This window comes from Chinchilla lanigera, unplaced genomic scaffold, assembly GCF_000276665.1.
Source record: "Chinchilla lanigera isolate Chin_1 unplaced genomic scaffold, ChiLan1.0 scaffold00068, whole genome shotgun sequence".
Taxonomy (NCBI): Eukaryota; Metazoa; Chordata; class Mammalia; order Rodentia; family Chinchillidae; genus Chinchilla; species Chinchilla lanigera.
The window spans coordinates 10,827,428-10,847,781 of NW_004955469.1; the positions used below are offsets into that span (position 1 = coordinate 10,827,428).

The 20,354-nt window shown below is 41.0% G+C and overlaps 1 protein-coding gene across 2 annotated transcripts in view; it reads left to right on the top strand.

Annotated features, from left to right (window-relative positions):
• Window positions 1-8,150, top strand: part of Wdr43 (WD repeat domain 43) — a 58,246-nt gene extending 50,096 nt beyond the window's left edge. The window contains exons 13-19 of one of the 2 annotated variants that reach the window (XM_005400539.2): window positions 221-252; window positions 1,296-1,359; window positions 3,591-3,704; window positions 4,128-4,197; window positions 4,328-4,404; window positions 6,401-6,450; window positions 6,551-6,643. In XM_005400539.2, the coding sequence (XP_005400596.1) occupies window positions 221-252; window positions 1,296-1,359; window positions 3,591-3,704; window positions 4,128-4,197; window positions 4,328-4,404; window positions 6,401-6,433 (390 nt within the window). In that variant the 3' untranslated portion in view covers window positions 6,434-6,450; window positions 6,551-6,643. Of the gene's footprint in view, window positions 1-220; window positions 253-1,295; window positions 1,360-3,590; window positions 3,705-4,127; window positions 4,198-4,327; window positions 4,405-6,400; window positions 6,451-6,550 lie in introns of both variants that reach the window. The other variant, XM_005400538.1, reaches the window with a different exon arrangement.
• Window positions 8,151-20,354: the final 12,204 nt, after the last annotated feature.

Here is a 20,354-nt window from a genome sequence, read left to right on the forward strand (position 1 = left end):
ATTGGTAATCACTAATTTATTTTTTGTCTCCATGGATTTGCTTGTTCTGGACATTCATTTATATAAAGCCTAGATTTCTATCAAGTAGTTGCTCTTCTTGGAATGAATTCAAAGAATATATTATGTTGGTTGAAAGTATCACAGTCTTTGTGTCTTAGGAATTGATGGAGATTGATTGCTTCTGCATTACTTTTGCTAATCATGTTTTTCTCTCCTGCAGCTTACAAAGAGGTTACAAGGCCACCCTAATAGGTAAGATATTTATATCGCTTTGAATTTTCTTGTTTTTATAAGTAAGTTAGTGATGATTGTGAAAATAACTTCTAATGGTATGAAATTAAATATTGGGTAGCACTATATCCAAATAGAATTCCTGTGTCACATTCCCCCTTCATTTTAAGTTGACTAATTCTTAGTTAAGATTTTATAATGTAATTTTCTTTTAGAAAATGCCTATGTTTTTATATTTTATCAAGTCATTTAATTAGTCATTTAATAATTTAGTATTAATCGTACAAAAACTAATTTATATAATTTGCCTAGCCTTTAGTTGCTGTTTAAGATTCTGTAATTAAATAGTTTAAGGGCTGGGGTTGTAGCTCAGTGGTAGAGTGCTTGCTTAGCATGTGCAGGACTCTTAAGTTCAATTTCTAGCATTGCCAAAATTAGTTTTGTTTAGGTAATAGGCTAAATTTTGTGGGTGTTTTTGTAGATATTTTGATTACATTTAAACAGGAAGTCGATATCAGATCTCAAGCTTGTAATATGGTATTGCTATCTACGATGTATAGGGTCTCCCCAGCCCTCTCCCCCCAGTAGAACTCCATTAGCTTTCTGAGCTCACAAAAGAGGAAAGCTAAAGAGTTCAATAAATAGGACTGGCTTTCACCGTTTGGTCTATATTTGCTGTTTAATACTGGTCTGGAAGACTTCCGTTTGTTTCTGACATTGAATAGATGGTGGGATCAATAGTCACGAAAATAAAATGCAAAATCAACTGAGCTTAGTTTGGATGGAGTTTACTACTTTGGTATTAGTTAATTACTCCTGAATTGTTTTAGAGGAAGATTTTTTTGTCCTATTTTCCAGTTTCTCCCTACCTGCAAGAAGTGTGTGTTTTACAGGAGTCTTAGGCTCAGCAAAAAACCAAAAAGGATTGAAGTAACAGTCATTGATTTGTTATGGTCTTCTTCACAGAGCACAAGTTTTAGATCCTCACTTGCCCATCAGGATTTTTCTAACTTTATAATTCTGTTGTATTTAATTTCTGATTCATAAACATTTTTCTTTTCCAGTGCTGTTTTAATGGTTCAGTGGCTTAAATGTGTATTAACGGTTCATGCATCATACCTGTCCACAGTAAGTCTTTTCTCAGTACAAGTAGTGTGGCTTTGATGAGCATTACAGACTTTGACTAAGAGCTAGATAAAGCTGCACTTTCTTCGTCTGTCCTTCAGCCTCTAGATTCTTGCTTTGGTAATTCTGTATTCCCCAGGTGCATCGACACAAACCTTTTCCTAATGTCTCTCGTGGCTTTTTAACAACTTGGTGTTTTCTCTTTTAGATTTGAGAAGTAATATATATTCTATAAAGAACTTTGAGAAATACAGGAAGGAGAAATATCATATATTGACATGGACTTAAGGCGTTTTTCTCTGCCTATAACTTCAGTACAATTGTTTGTTTATTTAGTGATAGTACTTGGATTGAACTCAGGGCTTTGGACTGAGCAACACCCTCAGCCCTTTTTAAAACAATTATTTATTTTTCAGCTTTGAGATAGCCTCATTAAGTCTCTAAGTTACCCAGGCTGTGCTTGAACTTGCCGTCCTCCTGCCTCAGCCTCTCCGAGTGTCACCATACCTGGCTGCAGTTGGTTTTTGTCCCCCGCACCCCCACCACCACTGATACTGGGAATCAAACTCAACCTCGTGCTTGCCAGGCAGGCGCTGTGCTGCTGAGCTAAATCCCCAGCCCCTGCAATTTGTTTTTATATTGTGTGAATCCTTCCCTTCCCTTTTAAAATCCTTACCTTACTAGATTTTAAAAGTTTTTATGCTAACATGTCTTTCCTACCTTGTCCCGGGAGAGTAAAGGGTCGCTTGTGAAACAAGTGCCATAAATCACATTTTTAGTACCTGACATTTTGCTGGGGTTGCTGTCCGCCATTTTACTGTTACGTGAATTATATTATCTATGTAAATGCAAAATAAGTAACATGAAATCTTAAAATGATATCGGGAAAAAGGTTTCATATGTTACAATATTGTGTTGGCTTTTTTGCCCTTATATCAGTTATGTTTTAAGCTAGAAATAAAATTACATATTCTTTTATTTGAGTATGTAGCACTTTACATTAAATTTTCTTGAAAGGCTTTAGTGGATAATTGGAGAAATCTCTAGTTGCTCTTACATTTAGCTCTTCCTTGGTTTCACCCATACCTACTTGGTCACTGTCCTTTGTTCTCTCAGACTCCTTTTGCCTTCCATAGTTAGAAGCAGCAAAGTGTTGGATAACCTGCTTTTGAGACCAGCAGTTCATTCTTTGGATGCCTGGGAAGAACTTTGCCAAAATGTTAGCAAGGAGGAGAGACAAGGAGCAGTTAGCAGTAAGAGTAGGATGGCATCTTAAAACCCACAGGAATCTTGGGAGGTGAATTGGAAGTTTTACTGAGCAAAATGGCTGGGTGGCATGATGATCCACATAAAACAGACAAAGCAAATATCTGGCTAGAAACCTGGGTGACAGTAACCTCAATTACTGGCTTAGAAGCAAGAAGAGGCCCAGGAGGCCTTGTAGGGAAATCTCTTGTGGAATTCACTTCTGAGTTACTGTTGGAGTAGCAGTTCTGTAAGAGTCAAGGTCATAGTAGTACAGACTAAAGAAATATGGTAAGGGGAGGCCCAGAGCCTACAGCAGCTTTTGAGAAAGTTGTGCTTTTTCTTCATTTTTTCATTTCTTAGCATCTATAGGTACTATTTCTAAATCAAGGTCTGTGCTAGGTATTGGGGTTCAGCACTGTACAAGAAGATCTAATTCTCACGTTGAAGCTCACTGTCTGAATGGGAGCACATAAGTGGGGAGATGATTAATTAAAATGCAAACATAGTAAACCTTGCGTTACTCACTTTTGTGCCTATATGATAAATTTTATTAACATAGGAATGAAACTTTTTACGCTCAGGTGTCAAAAATAGAAGGAAAAAGTGTTCAGTCCCTATTTCTAAAGCTCTGTAAGGGCAAACAAAAGATTTCCTTCTTTAATTTCTTAAGCATGATACCTTAACAGGGAGGACATTTAAAATGTTATGTGAGGTCAACTTGGTTCTCAGGTGCTCTGTGTAGCTGATCTCTAGAACCTAGGAAAAGCTCCCTCTAGCTCACTAGGGTCTTATGGTAGATAATGTACTGTCACTGAAGGGTAGGATTCAAAGGAAAGCCCTGTTTAGCTCGGAGATGCGTAGTGGGGTATTATTAAAATTTAGTATCTACTTGTATTCACCTTATCTGAAAGAAGTTCTCTATATAAAGAAGTCCTATCCTGCAGTTTCTTTCTCTTTCCTAATCTTGTATACTTAATTTTTTCTAGTTGCCTGACTTGGTACATCAGCTAGGAACACTCTACCAGCTAATGGAAAGCAGAGTCAAAACTTTTCAGAAACTCTCACACCTTCATGGGAAGCTTATCCTTCTAATCACACAAGTGAGTAAATCAGATTGTTTCTGGGTAAAAGTTTTGCATGGGATAGGAATGGAGAAGAGAATAAGGATTGTTTACCTGAACATGGAGACCTCTAGTTCGTAAGAAATCAGTAAATCGGAATCTAGTCATTAACCTGGAAGTGTTATCTGTTTGACAGCTTAGCTATTTCAACTTGCTAATACAGTTAGATTAGACATGTTACTGTGAACAAGTTACAGGGTATTTCTACAGTTAAAAAATTTTGGTATGGAAAGATGCTCTCAGTACTTCAGAGGGCCTTCAGCTCTTGCCCTGCATGTTTCTACACTTCATTCCGGCCATCCATTTTAGACAGGAAAGCAAATGTGCAAGATGGATATGGTGGTGCATTTGACACTGGGAATAGGCTTACACTCTGTTTCATAGTTTTACTCTGTCTTTCAGGTTACAGCATCAGAGAAAGTAAAGGGAATGACTTCCCCGGACCAGAAGGCCAAATTGGTGTATGAAGAAGGTAACAGTGGGGACAGGGTAAAGCATGGCACTGGGTTGATTAGTTTTTACAGTGACTCAGTTCTGTTATCTTACTTTGCAAAAACACTGATGTAAGATCTTGCTTTGGCATACCTCCCCTAATACAACAGGTGTAAGCCTGTGGCAAAAACCTGTGAGATCAGGAAAGAGAAGGCACAAGTATGAGAACAGTAACAAAAGGCATCAGGTATGGAAAATATTTAAGTAGAACACTGAACAAACTTTATGAAAATACATTGAAAAACCCAGGTCATGTTGGTAATTTGTGAGGAAACTTTAGAGGTCAGAACTGATTTAAAAGTCTATAGTTTCAAAACTGACACAATCACAACCTCTCACAAGATTGTAAAGCCCAAGATTTTGGGGGTGATCTTTGTTAAACCTTCAAAGAACAAATTAATTTTTGTCATTTACAAACAGTTTAAGCATTTTGTGAGTCAAGTATTACCTTGTTAACTGTTAAAACCAAAGTCAAGAGTATTTTGGACCAACCTAAAAGATCTTAAGTAGTAAATTGATTATAGGAGTGTTTGATGCACCATTGCCAAGTAAGAGTTTATTTAAAAATTATAAAGTGATTTAGCATCAAGAAGTCTGTTAATTATAGTCATCACATTAGTGGTTTACTTGAGGAACACTGCATACTTTCTTAATAGGTATAGACAGAGACTATAGAAATACTTAGCCTTTCTGCATCTCAAGCAACTAAGAAATTGATGAGAATTTCTTTCACTTAAAATGTTTATCAAATGTATATGTAATAGTGAAGCTTTAAAAGCATTGCCGCTAAGTCAGGGACAAGGCATAATCTACTTTTATTGCTTCTAGGTTTCCTGCCTAGTACTACATGAAGAAATTAATTCTAGAACATTGAACTTTATTCTTATTCTTTTTCCACATAGAAAATACAACAGAATCTGCATTTGTACTATTGTTAATAAATGCTGTGTAAATAAGCACGTGTACAGTTTACCACAATATCAGTGAAAAGAAATCTGCTGTATTATATAAACCAGTAATAACTTAGTAAACTGTTTAAAAAAAAAGATCTCTTTCACAGCAGCAGTCAAAATTATGAATACCTGAGAATATACTTAGAAAAATAAAACAAAACTTTTTTTGTAGATAGAGTCTCACTGTGCAGTTTAGGCTAACCTTGAAGTCAGTTTGTATCCCAGGCTGGCCTCAGACTCACAGCAGTCCTCCTGCCTTAGCCTCCCAAGTGTTGGAAGTGTGCACCTGACTTAAAACAGAACTTTTATAGGAAAAACTATAAAACAGTTGATAAATACAAAAAGCATACCTGAATAAATTTAAAGATAAGCCAGTAATTTCAAAAGGAAAGATATTATATTGTCAAGTTGCCAGTAATCTCCAAATTATTCTGTAAATTTAATAATATTTAGCTTATTTGGAAGAATAAAGAACTCAGAATATCTGCCATTTTAGGTGAACAGGGTGGGGGAAATTTGTCCTATCAGGTATCAAGACTAGGGAAGCTATAGTGCAAGAATAGATAAACCAACCTGTAAAACCCCACAGGGCTCTGGGACCTCCCAGTGTATTCACATTGATTCATGTATTAGATCATTTGGAGGAGGATAGCTTGGGCAAGAAGTTGCTGGAAAACCAATAATTTATATGGAACAAAAGACTGTGCCTGTATCACATTGCATGTCACTGTTTTTTTCTTTATACCTTTGTGTATTAAAGGCAAATTTTTATTATAAGAGGAAAATAATAGCCAGGGATATAGCTCAGCAGCACAAGCCCCTGCCTGGCAAGTGCAAGGTCTTGAGTTCGATTTTTGGTTGCCAAAAAAAAAAAAAAAAAAAGAGGAAAATAATAATAAAGTGAACATAGAATTATATAGATGATTTTCTGAATTTTCTCATACCCACTGATGTCATTTAGTATATTTAGTAGCCTAGAAATGGCTTAGTATTTTAAGATGCGTTTTTGATGTTTCATCTGGCATCATATGTTAAATATATGTTTAAGGCATCATATATTAAATGTGTTTTTATGGAGACAATAGTAATTTAATGGTATCAGATGGGTGATAATTGAGTATAAATGATATTTTTAAAAGCAAGTTTAGGAATCTAGTGCTGCTTAATTTTCAAGGCTATACTCTCTGCTTTGTTTACAAAATTAAGGCTGGGTTTTCCTCCCCTGTACAGAATCTTCGGAAGAGGAGTCTGATGATGAAATAGCAGATAAAGATTCTGATGTGAGTGATTTGTTTCCTGGTATATAAATCTGCCTTTATGTCCTCATACTCTGAGAATGAGCCTTTCATGAATGTTTTCCTTCCTTAATATTTCTACCAGGATAATTGGGATGAAGATGAGGAAGAGAAAGAAAGTACAAAGGATGAAGATACTGATGAAGAAAATGAAGACAATGATGAGGTAGAAGAAAATGGTGGGGACAGAGATGTAGCCAGCGACAAAGAATTAAATGGAGATTCTGATTTAGATCCTGGAAATGAAAGTGAAGAAGAATGAAGACATAAAGACAAGCCAGTCAAACTGTGCAAACTCTGGCTCACCTTGCCCAGTGCTGCCACATCCTCCCGGGGAGGGTTGTCCCTGTGCCAGGACGCCAACGGCCGCTGCACATTTCCAAGTTCACAGCGGCGATTCCCGCGCCACCTTGCTATCCTGAGTGCCCCAGACTTTAACTGTGTAAATAAGAGTGTTTCATTCAAATGTTAATAAACTTTACACAGTAAATAGACACATTTTCTGCAATGTACTGACATGAGTGTCCAATATATGGTATATTTTTATAATACCCTAGTATGATTGGTTATCAGGAATTGACTTCCGGGAAGACACAGACATTTCCTCCAGGGGTTCAGGAACTGGGCGCATGTGAAGGAGTCAGCTCTTATCTCAGGTTGGTGTCTTTCATTAAATCCAGATGTGACACAGCACTAGTGAGAAGTTTTTAATTTGGTACCTTTAATTTGATACTTTTTCATAAAAGGAAAAACTAAAAACTGGACTAAAAATGATTGGGATTTAAAAACTTCACCTGTATCCCTAGTTTGTGTATTAACTATGGTAATCTGACAAGTCAGATTGGGTATTTGGAGTGCTTCCCAAAAATAACTACTTATTTTTTAAACTGTCATGTGAAATATTTTTTTAAGATGAACAAAAAAATTATGGTAATTAAAAAACTAAAGACTTAGCCATATTAAGAATTTTTCTTGACTGCAAATTGTCTGTAAAGAATCAAGTGTATAGAGTGGTCATTACTTGCAACTTTTTAAGAAATTCAGTCATTGCTGCTTTTAAAGGTTTTCATTTTTATTTAAATTACTAATGGATCAAAGAACAGTTGTTTATTTTTTCTCTTTTGTTTTAGATATTAATGATAACCTTGTTAGAGTTTTTTTTCCAAAGAAAATATTTTTATAATTCAGTAATTTAATGTGTTCTTCCTCTTCATTACCCATTCCTGGCAGTGTTAGGGTATCTGTTTATCTTTAAAATAATAAATCTGACTCAAGATTTTTATGTCTGTATAAATAAGTATTTTGGCGTGCTACAAAAGCTTTTTCAAATTATCAGCAGTTTACTTTGTTTTGTTTCTAAAGAATGAGCCAGGATTTGCTTAGTGCTCACAAGCAGACACACAGATTAAAGCTCACCTCTAAGGAAGGGTTGGGCGGATGGATTTATTTTTTCCCACCTGTGAATATGTAAAACAAAACTATTTTATCTCTGAGGGACTTTTAAACAGTGGCAGAATGAGATTCTGTGCTCACCTCACAGAGCTGGAGCCATGAGAGCGTATTGGGAATGCAGTTTGAGCTCGTTGCTGGTGCAAATGTACAGTGGTATTTGTCTATCAATGGAGCTGTTTATGACAATTTAATACCATCTCTTTGTAAAGTGAATAAATACTCATCTTTACTCAGTGCTTGTCTTGTGGTATATGTAGAAGAATAGAGCACATGTTTGGGCTTGTGGTATCAAGGTTTTTTAAAAATGATTTTACTTCACTAGCATGCATACAGGCATTCATGGCTTGTTGGATTACCTAGAGTTTGCAATGAAGTGAAAGAATTTTGACATACTTTAGTGTCATTTATAGCTGATTTTTTTTTTTTGGTTTTTCTCCGGTACCGGGAACCGAACTCACGACCTTGCACTTGCCAGCAGGCGCTTTTGCTGCTGAGCTAAATCCCCAGCCCCTAGCTGATTGTTTTTTGAAGCTATCTCCCTTGACTGGATTGTGATCTCAGAGCCCAAGGCTAGTGTGATGGAGGAGGAGGAGTGTATGTGCCAGTACTGCACGCTGGTCCTGGGAGCCACACCGCCTTTCCTCCGACCGTGTCAGTGATAATGTGCTAATCTCACTCTCATTTTTTTTTGCCTTAGGAAAATTCAGAATTAAATTGCTCTTGTTATGCAAAGAATTTTCTGGTCATAGGGTATTTGATGTCTTATTCTTCTGCTGATTCAGAGAAGAAAAGGTTGTGGGTATCTGTTCTTTCTTGAGTTTCCAGCCCTCCAACCCTGATCCAGTCAGTGGTCATGCATCATACTAGGTTGTCGTATTGCTGTATTAATCCAAAATATCGCTTCTTTGTGTGTGTGTGTGTGTGTGTGTGTGTGTCTGTCTGTCTGTCTTGATTTTTGTATTTAAGTGATGTTACATAAACTAAGCTGTATTCTCCAATGTGTCCTACATTCTGGATTTGTCTGTTTTCATATGATTAGATTTTGGTTTAAATGTTTTTGGCAAGAATCTTAAATAGGTTGTATTTAAGATGAATAATTTGTACAATAAATTCTTCAGATGTGGGTGAGTGTAATGAGCATGTGAGTATGCCTTGGTGTCAGTAGGTGTCAGGGATGTAGGTTTGGGGCTTTGAAGCCTTAATCTGGAAGGGCATCTGTAAGTCAGAACTAGGATCTCAGTAGTGGGGACATCGGGTACACTTATGTATGTCAGGTTGTTATGACATAATTCCTATGGGAGTTAGTTCCCAAGTCTACATTTATTCATTTATCAACTGATTGCCTACTTTTTGCCAGATAATATTTAGTTAATTGATACAGATCACTGAGCAACACCCTCCCAGAAAATGTGCCTGCTGTAGTTTGGTTCAGTGTCCCCCAAAACTTGACATCTTAAAGGCTTAGTCCCTGGTGCTGTTGGGAGGTGGTAGAGCCTTTAGCAGATGAGTTCTGGTGGGAGGTCCCTGGCCCTGTAGGGCAAGCCCTTGAGGAGACTGGGACCCTGGTCTCTTTCCTAGTAGCTGTACATCCAGGATAGGAAGTAGATGCTTCTCCATGTACTCCCACTATGACACGCTGCCCTTAATGGTGGCCCAAATAATGGGGCCCAGTTTGAACTGGCACCCATACATCTGAGCCAGAATGCAACTTTTCTAAATGAATTGCCTTGGGTGTTTCGTTACAGTGATGAAATACTGACTTTGCCTTAGAAGAGCTGACATTCTACCAGGGAGATGCTGGCAGTGTGTATGGGATGGGAATTTCTGTGGTATGGTAACTGAGGGAATAAAAGCAGATTAAGGCAGTAAGGTGTTGGGGGAGAGATTGGATAATAGACTTACATAATCAGGTTGGGGCTTACTGAGAAAGATTTGAACAAAGACCAGGGTGAGGTGAGATTGTTAAGTCAGGTGGGCCTCTGGGCAAGAGACCTGTAGGCCGAGGAAACAGCTTGAGCAGAGGCCCAAGGCCAGCATGTGCCTGATGTATTGAAGGAACTTGAGGAGGGTGGTGTGATAATCAGTGAGGAGAGAGCGTATGGAGACGGGGCCACTGTGCTCTCCGGCATAGTGGCCTACCCTCATGCTGAAGGGTATACTTTCCTACTTTTACTTAGCGTAGACTCACTCTGTACTGGTTGTTTCTTTTCCTACCTTTACCCAAAGACCTGCACATGGACTTCTTACGAGACCTGGAGCAGGTTTTCAATAGGATGGCCAGGACCTGATGTCAGTCTGAGAAGTGAGTGGTACAAAAAGGGCAGCTCTCATTGAGTTTTCACCAGTATTTTCTCTCCTATGGTGGCCTACCCTCAAGCTGTAGGATGTACTTTTCCTTCCTTCAGAAAACTTAACTACCATTAAAAAAAAAAAAAAAAAAGAAATTGGATCAGAAAGGGAGTGGGCAGTTGGGTTGTGTAGGGCCTTGCAGAGAGTTACAGGGACTGGCTTATTCTCTTGACTGAAATGGGGCATTGTGGCATTTGATTAGAAGGATGGCATGGTCTGACCTCTGGAGAGTAGCCTGCGGTGAGGAGAACGGAAGTGTTTAATAGGCGGAAACTAGTAGGGTGTTTTGCATCTGAGAGAACGATGGTGATGGTGACTGAGGCGATAAGAATGGAGCTGGTGAGCATTGGTTGGTTTCTGGCGCTGTTTTGAAGTTAGGAGTTCCTTGTGAGGTGTTAGGAAGAGAAGTGCAAGGAGCTCAGGTTGTCAACAGCATGTGGTCTGCCTGTCCTACTGGGATCTGATGGTGCCACTTCACACTTCTCCTTTTGTGATTGGACTTTGGCCGTGTTGGGTCTCTCAGGTAACACTCGCAGCCTCCTGGTAAGGATGCTTTCTAACAGTTCAGGAGCTAGTACTGGTGAGCATGGCTTCCACCCAGCGGCCTGGCGGTAGTGATTCGGTACTGACACGGATGTGGTAATAGAGCGCTAAGCCAGTGTGAGCTTCCCGAGAGTGAGGTAAACAAAGGAACCCTGAAGCCCAGTGCACCAGTGCTAAGGAAGAGGCGGAGCGGAGGCGGCAGGGTGACTGAGGTGACACCCAGGGTGGCCGAGGTGGAAGGAGTTGATGTTGCTTCATTATTCATGACATCCCTTGGCTGTGGTTGCTGTCCCTTGTGACTGGTCTGCTCACTGGTGAATCTGCCTAGCATGCTGTGCTTTTCAGGTTGCCCTTTCTATGACCATTTGTTGATCACTTCTTTGAAGGCAACTCCGGCATAACATTGGATTTTCTTTTCATCTAGTATAGTGGTCTTGGCTTTTTTTATGAGGCCTCCGCACTCTCAGGTGAGTGGCTGCACAGTGTAATTGGATTAGAGGCTCTGTTCAGACAGGACCCTGGAAGAGAACATGGGATAGATGGTGTGCAGTCTCTCTGGTGCTAGCTGACTTTGGGGCAAACAGACTTGGAAGTGTGTCTCAGTACTGTAGTGGGTTTTCATACAAAGGTGCGTCTTTTTTTTTTGTGTGGAAATGTGTCTGAGAACAATGGTGGGCACTGTGTAGAAGGGAGTACAATGTGAAGTTTGCATGGGTGTCGTGTGCTGTACATTAGCAAGTAAGGAATGTGAAATGATCCTTTAAGTTCAGAATAAACAATTTGACTATTAGTCTGGCATATTTTAGGTAATAATGGCTTCAAGAGGGAGGAGGTTCTATACTGTTTTGGGTGCTAAAGCGTAACAGGATTCTCAACTGGAAATACTTTTTCACTGGCTTGCCCTACAGTACTCTGTCTGGTCAGTTTGTTCTGCTTAGATTTCCTCCTGGAACTCATGTGGAAAGTGCAAAGAGCTGCTTGCCTGGTGCAGTGGACTTTGCCGCTCCCTCAGCTGGCCTGTGTGGTCCTGATGTTCAGAAGTTGGACCAGTGCTTCGTAGGTTCAAGAACTTTGTCCTCACTTCCTGGGCTGATCATGTTTCAGAGTGGAGTCATGAACCAAGCTTCTAGGAGAAATTGCATTTCTGTGGTGAATCTGCCATGAGCAGACCCCGTTAGATGGGGCAGAATGTTCATATGGGGTGGGACGTGTCTTCTTTCTGCACAGGTGTCAGTGCTTGCTGGAGAAACAATGCCAGGTACACAAACATGAGAACTTACAAGCTCGGCTTACAGTAGCCGCCCATAGAGTCAGGTGGCCTGTGTGCTGGGTACCAGGAGAGTCCAGCTGAAGACCTGGAGCTCACTGCAGTGTCCTGTGTGAGTCCACATCAAGAGGCTGACGGGTCTGTGCTGGAGGCTGAAGGTGATGTCCAAGGTGAAGGTGACATCTGGAACTCCCAAAAAACCAAAAGTGAGCCTCTTAATTTCCCCTTCGTACCATTCAGGCAACAAGCTGCCCTAGGGTGGGTCTTCTGTTTTCAGTAAACCCTCTGAGCCATACTCAGAACTATGCTGATCCAATTTAGCTGGATGTTTCTTACTCAAGTTCATGCAGTCACTTAACTGTCACAGTAGGAAGCACACTTGCCCAGTTTTTTATTTTTTAATTTTTGATCTTTTTGAGACGGTCTCGCTATGCAGCTCAGGCTGGTCTTGAGCTCACTTTGTAGCCCAGGCTGGTCTCAAACTTGCAAGGATCCTCCTGCCTCAGCCTCCCAAATGCTGGGACTACAGGTGTGCGCCACCACTTCCGGCTTGGAAGATTGTTATTGAACTAGCGTGTGGCACTGCAGAGAGAAGTGAAACAGAGGGTCTTGGTAGCTGGTGTCGTGGCCAGTGTGTCATTCCCCTGTCTTGCTGGTGGGTTTTGACATCTTGGCTTCACTATGTGCTGTACTGTGTCCTCTCACTTCACACCATTTCTTCGCTGAAAGGACGGGAGCTGTGATTGGGATTTGGGTGTGTTGTGTCTCCTCAGGCAACACTTAACCAGCTGGTGGAGTATGTTTAACAATTCAGAGGCTGATTGTCAGGGACCATCGGCACTGCAACAGAGTAACACCTAAGGAACGTAATGGATTCAGCAAAACTTTGACCTTGTTCTCATTCTGGCAAAGTCCTCCGGTAAAATCTGCCTAACGTGGAAGTTAGCATTTTAACTTTTTATGCATGCATTTCTTTGTCATTAGGTATGGTCACACTGTGCAACTGGCAGTCTCTTTAATTGGTGACTTGTGATAAGCCTGGTGCAGGAAATAGAAGGTGGGTTAGCAGGAACACAATTCAGTCCATTGTGGCACAGGATGGAGCTGGGGCCAGAAGCTGGAGCACCAGTGGGTCTGCGCCTAAGCTTGGCAGTGATTAACCTGAGTGATTTCTCTCTCTGTTCTGGTGTGTGACAGCACAGTAACACGATGTCCTGTCTCAAGGATGCCACAAGAAGCAAATGAAACAGTAACTGGAAACATCAAAGTGCAGTGTCTGCCTAAGGGATTGTTTTCAGTGCTCTTGTTCTAATGTGGAAAGGGAGCTGAGGTTCTTTAAGTTTGAAGAGAATTCCTTTTTGTCTCTGGCACTTTAAAGAAATTCAGACAGCTGTGTCGGTAGAATACTCATTTTCTAAAGATGAAAAAGAATTTAATAAAATCTTTCAATGAAACTTAAAAATCTGTTGTTTTGAAAATGATGACACTGAGAGCATTCTGGAAAAATACCAAAATACATGAAAAAGAGAAAGTTGTACCATAACTGTCTTTAAGGTTTTGTTGTATCTCCTTTTAATTGTTTTCTCTTTCCATGAGTGTACACACACTTTTCTTATCACCCTTTATGTAATACATTGTTTCTTATCCTTTGCAGTGTTGATACTTGGTTCTTAGTATTCTACCCATGTTACACTTCTAACCATTTTTGTTTTAATTTGCTATAAATAATGGTACATGAACTTTTTTTATAGCAAGTTGAGGATTTTTCTCAAAATGTATCTTAACGAGATATATCCGGAGTAGTAGTGAGTAAAACCACGTAAGTATCATATTAATAATATGCCAGAAGGATGTATGCATGTTCAGTTCCACAAGCATTGTTTTCATTTTGTTATGAGTCTCAGTTCAGCTACACCTTCCTGTTCATTGCCATTGGTATCTCAGCTTGTGTGTTCAGATCCTTGTCCATCCATAAGGGGATTGTCTTATGTACCTTTGAATATTTTTATAAAGGACATTTGTTTTTTGTCAAGTATGCTGTAGGTATTTCATAGATTGCCTTTTCATTCCTTTCATGGTAATGTTTTCCTTGATAGTTTTCTTATTTTTAAACCTAAAAAACCCCCACCCTCCTTTCTGGAACTAGGCAGGCATTCCTTACAGTGTATTCTAGTTCCTTACAGTATATTCTAGTTATTGTCCTCCTGCCCGCCCTTCCATGTGTAGCATGGTGCAGAGTAAAATGTGCTGCTGTGGATAACAGTCGGAGCTCTTTTTGGTGTATCCCTGAGGTGAGGCTTTATTGTGCCCCGCCCCCCCAAATCCACACAAATCAAAGAGACAACCCTTAGGGTGTCATGTGGTCCCTTCTCTCGTTGCCTTTAGCTGCCTTCCTGTCCCTGGGGTCATGATACTATAGTCTGCCCACTTGCAGGTTTTTAGAAGAGCTAGACTCCTGGCCCTTTAGGGTGGCTGTCTACCTTCTCCACTTGCACAGTGCCCCAGCTGGTGGAGCCCCCGCCAGCGGCAGCTGCTCTGTTGCGAGGCCAGAGTCTGCATTCCCGGCCAGGCTGGGGTGACAGGGATCTCTGCGATCCTCTGCCTGTGCCTCAGCACTGGCTGGAGCTCAGGAAACTTCCTTCTGGTTGGTGGCTTTCCTCTCTTGCCTGCTCTGGAATACTTCACCCTCTCCTGTTGATTCCTTCCTCTCCCGCCCTGTTGAATGTGTCAGCTGTTTCCTGCTGGGCATATCTTGGGCATGATTATACCATCAGAGGACCTGGGGAAAAACCAGTCTTCCTGCCTAGTCAGTTCATTGTGAACTGAGCTGGTTCCTACCTCACTGGGAGCTTATGCATTTAAAAATAATTTGTCTTTTGAAGTAGTGAATATGTATATATATCAAGTGTGATGGGACACACCTGTAACCCCAGCATTCTAGGAGGAGGCTGAGGCAAGAGGGTCAGGAGTGCTAGTGCAGGGTGGGCAATTTGGCTACAGTGTAGTGAAACCTTGTTTGAAAATTTTAAAAATAGCCTGGGGATGTAGCTCAGTATGAAGACCTTGGCTTCAGTCCCTAGTACTGGGAAGAAGAAGGGGAATAAAAGGTCACAGGCAAGCCTATTCTTTGCCCACCACCTCCAATCCCTTTGCAGAATCTCGGCTTGGGATGGTTCTGTGCAGAGCTAATTACTTTAGAGTCTGGATTCCTCCAAATCTTTTTCTGTGGATTTGCATACATACAGATGGTCTCATACTATTATGTTACTTTTTGCTTTTTAGCCTAATAACGTACTTGCCACATTAACAATATGGATCTATTTGAGTCTCTTAAACTGCATCAGGATCTGGGGGCGGGCTGTGAAGCAGCTGCTCTGCCCTCCACCCCTGAGTTTCTGGCTGTTGGGGCGGCGCTAGCGGATGCACTTGCCTCAAGTTCCCAGTGGCGTTGCTGCTGCATTTCCGCACTTTTGAGAACCACTGCTGCAGCTGTAGACTGGTGAGACATTGCCTGATCAATGCTTGGGTCGTTTCCAAATTCTCAGCAGAATGAAGGCTGCAGTGCCCTTGCCTGTGCCCCTGGTGCATCTGTTCCAGGCTTTTCTAGGGTGACTATGGAAGAGTGGGATTCTGGGCACAGCCGTAGGGTACTTTGAGTGCCCTTAGATGTCCATTTGTGTCTCAGTTTGGCCGCAGCAATTTACAAATGAACTTGCATATAGCCCTGCTCCTGCAAGTTAAAAATAAATCCTATGGGGAGTTTTGATTGGACCTATGATCTTCCAACAGATTTAATTAGGGGACTCGATTACCTGAAATATTACAACATTAAAATTTCCTTTTCTCATTTGATAGGAATGGAATACAATGATGCTAATAATAATTATTATTTTGGTATTGGGAATCGAACTCAGAACCTTGTGCTTGCCAGGCAGGCTCTGTGCTGCTAAGCTATATCCCCTGCCGATGATAATTATTTTTACTTTGGGAAATCGTGATTCTCACTCTGCCTCCCCAGGCTGGGATAATTACACTGGAAGAAATATTCTAGCTGCTCCTTCAGGAGTCTGTGGCTCTGGCCAGCTCAGCTGAAACAAAGTAGGTAAGATCCTTACACGTGGTGCCTACCATGCTCTTACCTCATGAATGAACGCATTGTTTTCAGACTCCGGGGAGGGCCCGCCAGTGCACAGTGGTGCCTTGCCAGGGGAGGGGTCGTGTCAGCCCCACATGATCACCTTCGATGCCCAGTGCTGAGCGTGCTTGAGGGCGCCACTCAGGTGCTTATAATTGAAGTATGGGGGGGGGGGCAGGAAGACACAGCTGGACAGCTAGTTGTGAGAGGCCACAGAGTGGAGGAAATGTCATTACTGTCAGGAGTGAAGGGCTGTGAAGCCCCCAAGAAAGGAGAGATTCCGGTCTGTTCTCCATCAGGGCTCAAGATGCTTTTAGGACTTGAGGGAGGGCCTTTTTGGAAGCGAGGACTCTGTGTGAGGCAAGTAGGTAGTTAAAAGTTGTGTTCTAGAAACCTGCAACACCTTGGTATGTAGGGCTCTGAGTCAGCCTAGTGTGGAGATTATCCAGTTTCCATAAGAGCATGGGTACACGTTCTGTATTTGGTTTTTGCAGCCCACACTTGTGTGTTCCAAGTGCCTCATGGTAGTGTCTCGTACCCGCTTCAGGCCTATCCACAATGTCCTGGTTACTTTCTCAGCTTAGAAGTACAGTTGTCAAACAGGGTGTGGTGGTGCACATCTAAAATCTCAGCCCTCTGGGAAGCCAAGGCAGGAGGATGGCAAAATTGAAAGGTTCCAGCCCCAATGCAACCTCAAAAAGTCAAAATAAAAATAACCACTAGATGTCAGCTGTGCGTCATGCAAAATTCTTATCCAAACCCAGGCCCTTTAGCATCTGGCTGTGCTACACCTCCCCCCACCAACTCACCCAGTCTCCTAGGATGAGGGTGTGAGTGTTCTGGGCACTAGCCTTCTGTGGGTGGCCAGGGCAACTCCATAGTGCTTCTACCCCTTTATTTTCTGGTGTGCAGTTATGAAAGTGGAGCCTAGGTGATTAGTCCAGCAGCCTGTACCACAGGAAGGGCCCGAGTGCATCCTGGTGTGGGGGAGACTGGGCTGTACCTTCAGCTTCAATGCTGTGGACAGTCTCCTTGTGCCTCTTTTGCTCTAAAACAGTCTCTTACCCGCGCATGTGCCTAGTTTTTATTTTTTTCCCCTGTGACTCTGACACATTGAAGAGACCAGGGAATTGCTGTGTGCGCCAAGCTTGTAATTCTATAAGACTGATTGTCACCTATTGTGATTTAACTCATTGCAGGATATTCAGTGTTTCTGAGAGGCACTGCTGTTGCCGTACATTTCTGGAGTTCATTTGTTGCTGTGTGGTGTGCCCTTCGCGGCTGTGCTGCGATTTGTGCCCCTTTTGCTCATGGAAATTTGGATTGTTTCCAGCTGAGCACTGAGGGGTACACTTTCCCTCCAGCTTCACCCCATACGAGCTTTGTTTTCATTGTCATTCAGGTCAAAGTATTCTCAGAGTTTTCTCTTCTGATTTCTTCTTTGGTCCATGGATTACTTAGAAGGGAGATTTTAAATTTCTACGTATTTGGGGATTTTTTCAGAGATCTTTCTGATTTCTGTTCTGGTAAAACAATATATTCTGTTTTATTTAGTCCTTTGTATGTATGAGGTGTGATTGAAATGTACAGTGAATGTTAAATAAATAAAAATGATTATAGTAAAGGATACATTGCTATTAATCTGCCTCAAAGCACTCCCCCTCACTTTGAACACATCTCATTGTTTTGCCAATTTCTGAGTCCTCTTTTGAGAGTGTCTTTAGGAGGCGTGATAAGCAATACAGAGCGTGCTGCTGCTGAGTGACATCCAAAACGACAGGCTGGTAAAAACTGACAACGCGTCCTCATCCGCCTTACTCACCAGCGCCGGCACAGGCAGCTTCTGGCTCTTCCCTAAAGTCAGAATGACCATGAAAGATGTTTTGAATCAAATCAGGACACGGAGTCAGCCACAACAGAGCAACTAAAGATGCTCGTGAAAGAGGACTTCCAGAACTGCTGCAGAAAGTGCCAAGAACAATGGGATAAGTATATTTGAAGCAAGGGAGAACACTTCGAGGGAGATTAAAGGTAATGTGGCTTTTACTGTGATACATTTAAAAAATTATTCATTTTTTATCCTATTCCACGGTGAGACTTGTTTCACTACTCAAAATATGATTTGTCTTGGTGAATGATTATTGTTTAGCTTTCGTTTTATGGTGCTAGGGATCAAATTCAGGGCACTGAACATGCTAAGCAAGCTACATACCCACTGGGCTACATACCCTGAATCGTCTTATGCATATGAAAAGAATGCATGTCTACTAGTTTTGTTTTTGTTTTTTTTCAGGGGGTGGTTATTGGGGATTGAACCTAAGACCTTCACACTGAGCTTATCCCCAGCCCTACCGCCCCCCTTTGAGTCAGATTCTAAGTTGCCTAGGTTGGGTTTTAACTTGTGGTCCTCCTGTGCTGGAATTATAGACATGTGCCACCATACCCAACTAGGTGCATTTTTGCAGCATGTAGAAAGCTTTGTTTTGGGGCACATACACATTTAAGATCATTATATATTCTTGTTGATTTGACCCTTTGGTCATTATGTAATATTCATACATGGTAATATTTCTTGTTCTAATGTCCACTTTGATATTAATATAATTGCAGAACACTGGTGTTTATTTTTTACATGCTGTCTTTTTTCTATCCTTTTAATCTTAACCTGTGTTTTTAATTTCAGTATTTTTTAAAGCAGCACATAATTACATCTTGCTTTTTATCCAGTGTGATTCCTTCTTCCTTTTAATTTGAATTCTTAGACTATTTACATTTAATGTAAGGGTCCATATGATTTGGATTAAGAGTATCAATTTGCCATTTCTTTTCTGTTTGTTTCATTTGTTTTTTATTTCCCCCCTTCCTCTTTTAGAACTTTTAGATTGAATATTTTTACAATTTCATCGTATCTCCTCTATTGACTAGTTAGGTCTACTTCTTTGTATTTTTATTTTTTTGTGGTATTGGGGACTGAATGCAGGGGTTTCCCGTTGAGTTACATTACCAAAATAAAAAAAAATTTTTTTTTTGAGACAGGGTCCTACCTCAGCCTCTCAGAGTACTGGTATACAGGCACAGCTGCCATGCCTGGGACCTTCTTTGTTTTATTTTTAAAGTGAGGGCTCTGGGGTTTGTGATGTACATCACAATGTGCATGACCCTTCTGAGTTCCCTAGTGAGGAACCTGACTTACCATGAACTTTCTTTATCTTTTTCTTCTCTTTTCTTTTCTTTTTCTTTTCTTTTCTTTTTCTTTTCTTTTCTTTTCTTTTCTTTTCTTTTCTTTTTTTTGAGACAGGGTCTTGCTGTGTAATTCAGGCTGGCCTTGAACTCACAATGTAGTCAGGACTAGCCTCAAACTCTTGGTGATCCTCCTACCTCAAGGTGCTGGGATTACAGGTGTGCACTGCCATGCCTGGCTAGCATGGGGTTTCTTTCTAAGCTCTGGGAATCATTTACCTCACTGTATTTTGGTAGCTGTTTGTCTGACCTCCTAAATTTCACCCTATGTATGCACATTCTAGTTTTCACTAAAGGCTCAAGGAGACCTTGATGCAGATTTTTTTTTTACTTTGTTCTTGTTTTTGATTTTTTGAGGCTGTGTGGCTCAGGCCAGCCTTGAAGTCACTAACCCTCTTGCTTCAGCCTCCCAGCTGTTTCCCTAGAACTCTCTTTCATTCCAGCTGCCTCACTTTCTCTGAACTCCAGTCTCTGTCTTCTTGGATTTGGGATTCCCATTCTCTGTTCTGTGGACTAGAATGTGCCTCTTTGTAGAAAGCTAGGATTCCTATGGGCCTCACTTCATCTCTTTTCCTTTTCTCATGAACCAGAGTGCATACAATGTTACGGCAAATAATATCAACAAGTATGTAAAAGGAGAAGGGGGGAGGGAAAAGGAGGGGCATTAGAAAAAAAAAAAAATCCCAACTGTAATATGTACATGTAACCACTCCCCAAAATGATTGTAAACTATGTGAGTTGCAAACATGTACTAGTAAAATAAAAATTTAAAAATGCATACAAATTAAAGCCCTGTAGCTCTTACCTTGAAATGTCCTCCGCTAACTCCAGCAAAGGTAGCCATGAGCTGACCTAGAGTGCTGAGTTTCAGTGAAGAAATTGAGTATCACAGACGCTCTGGAC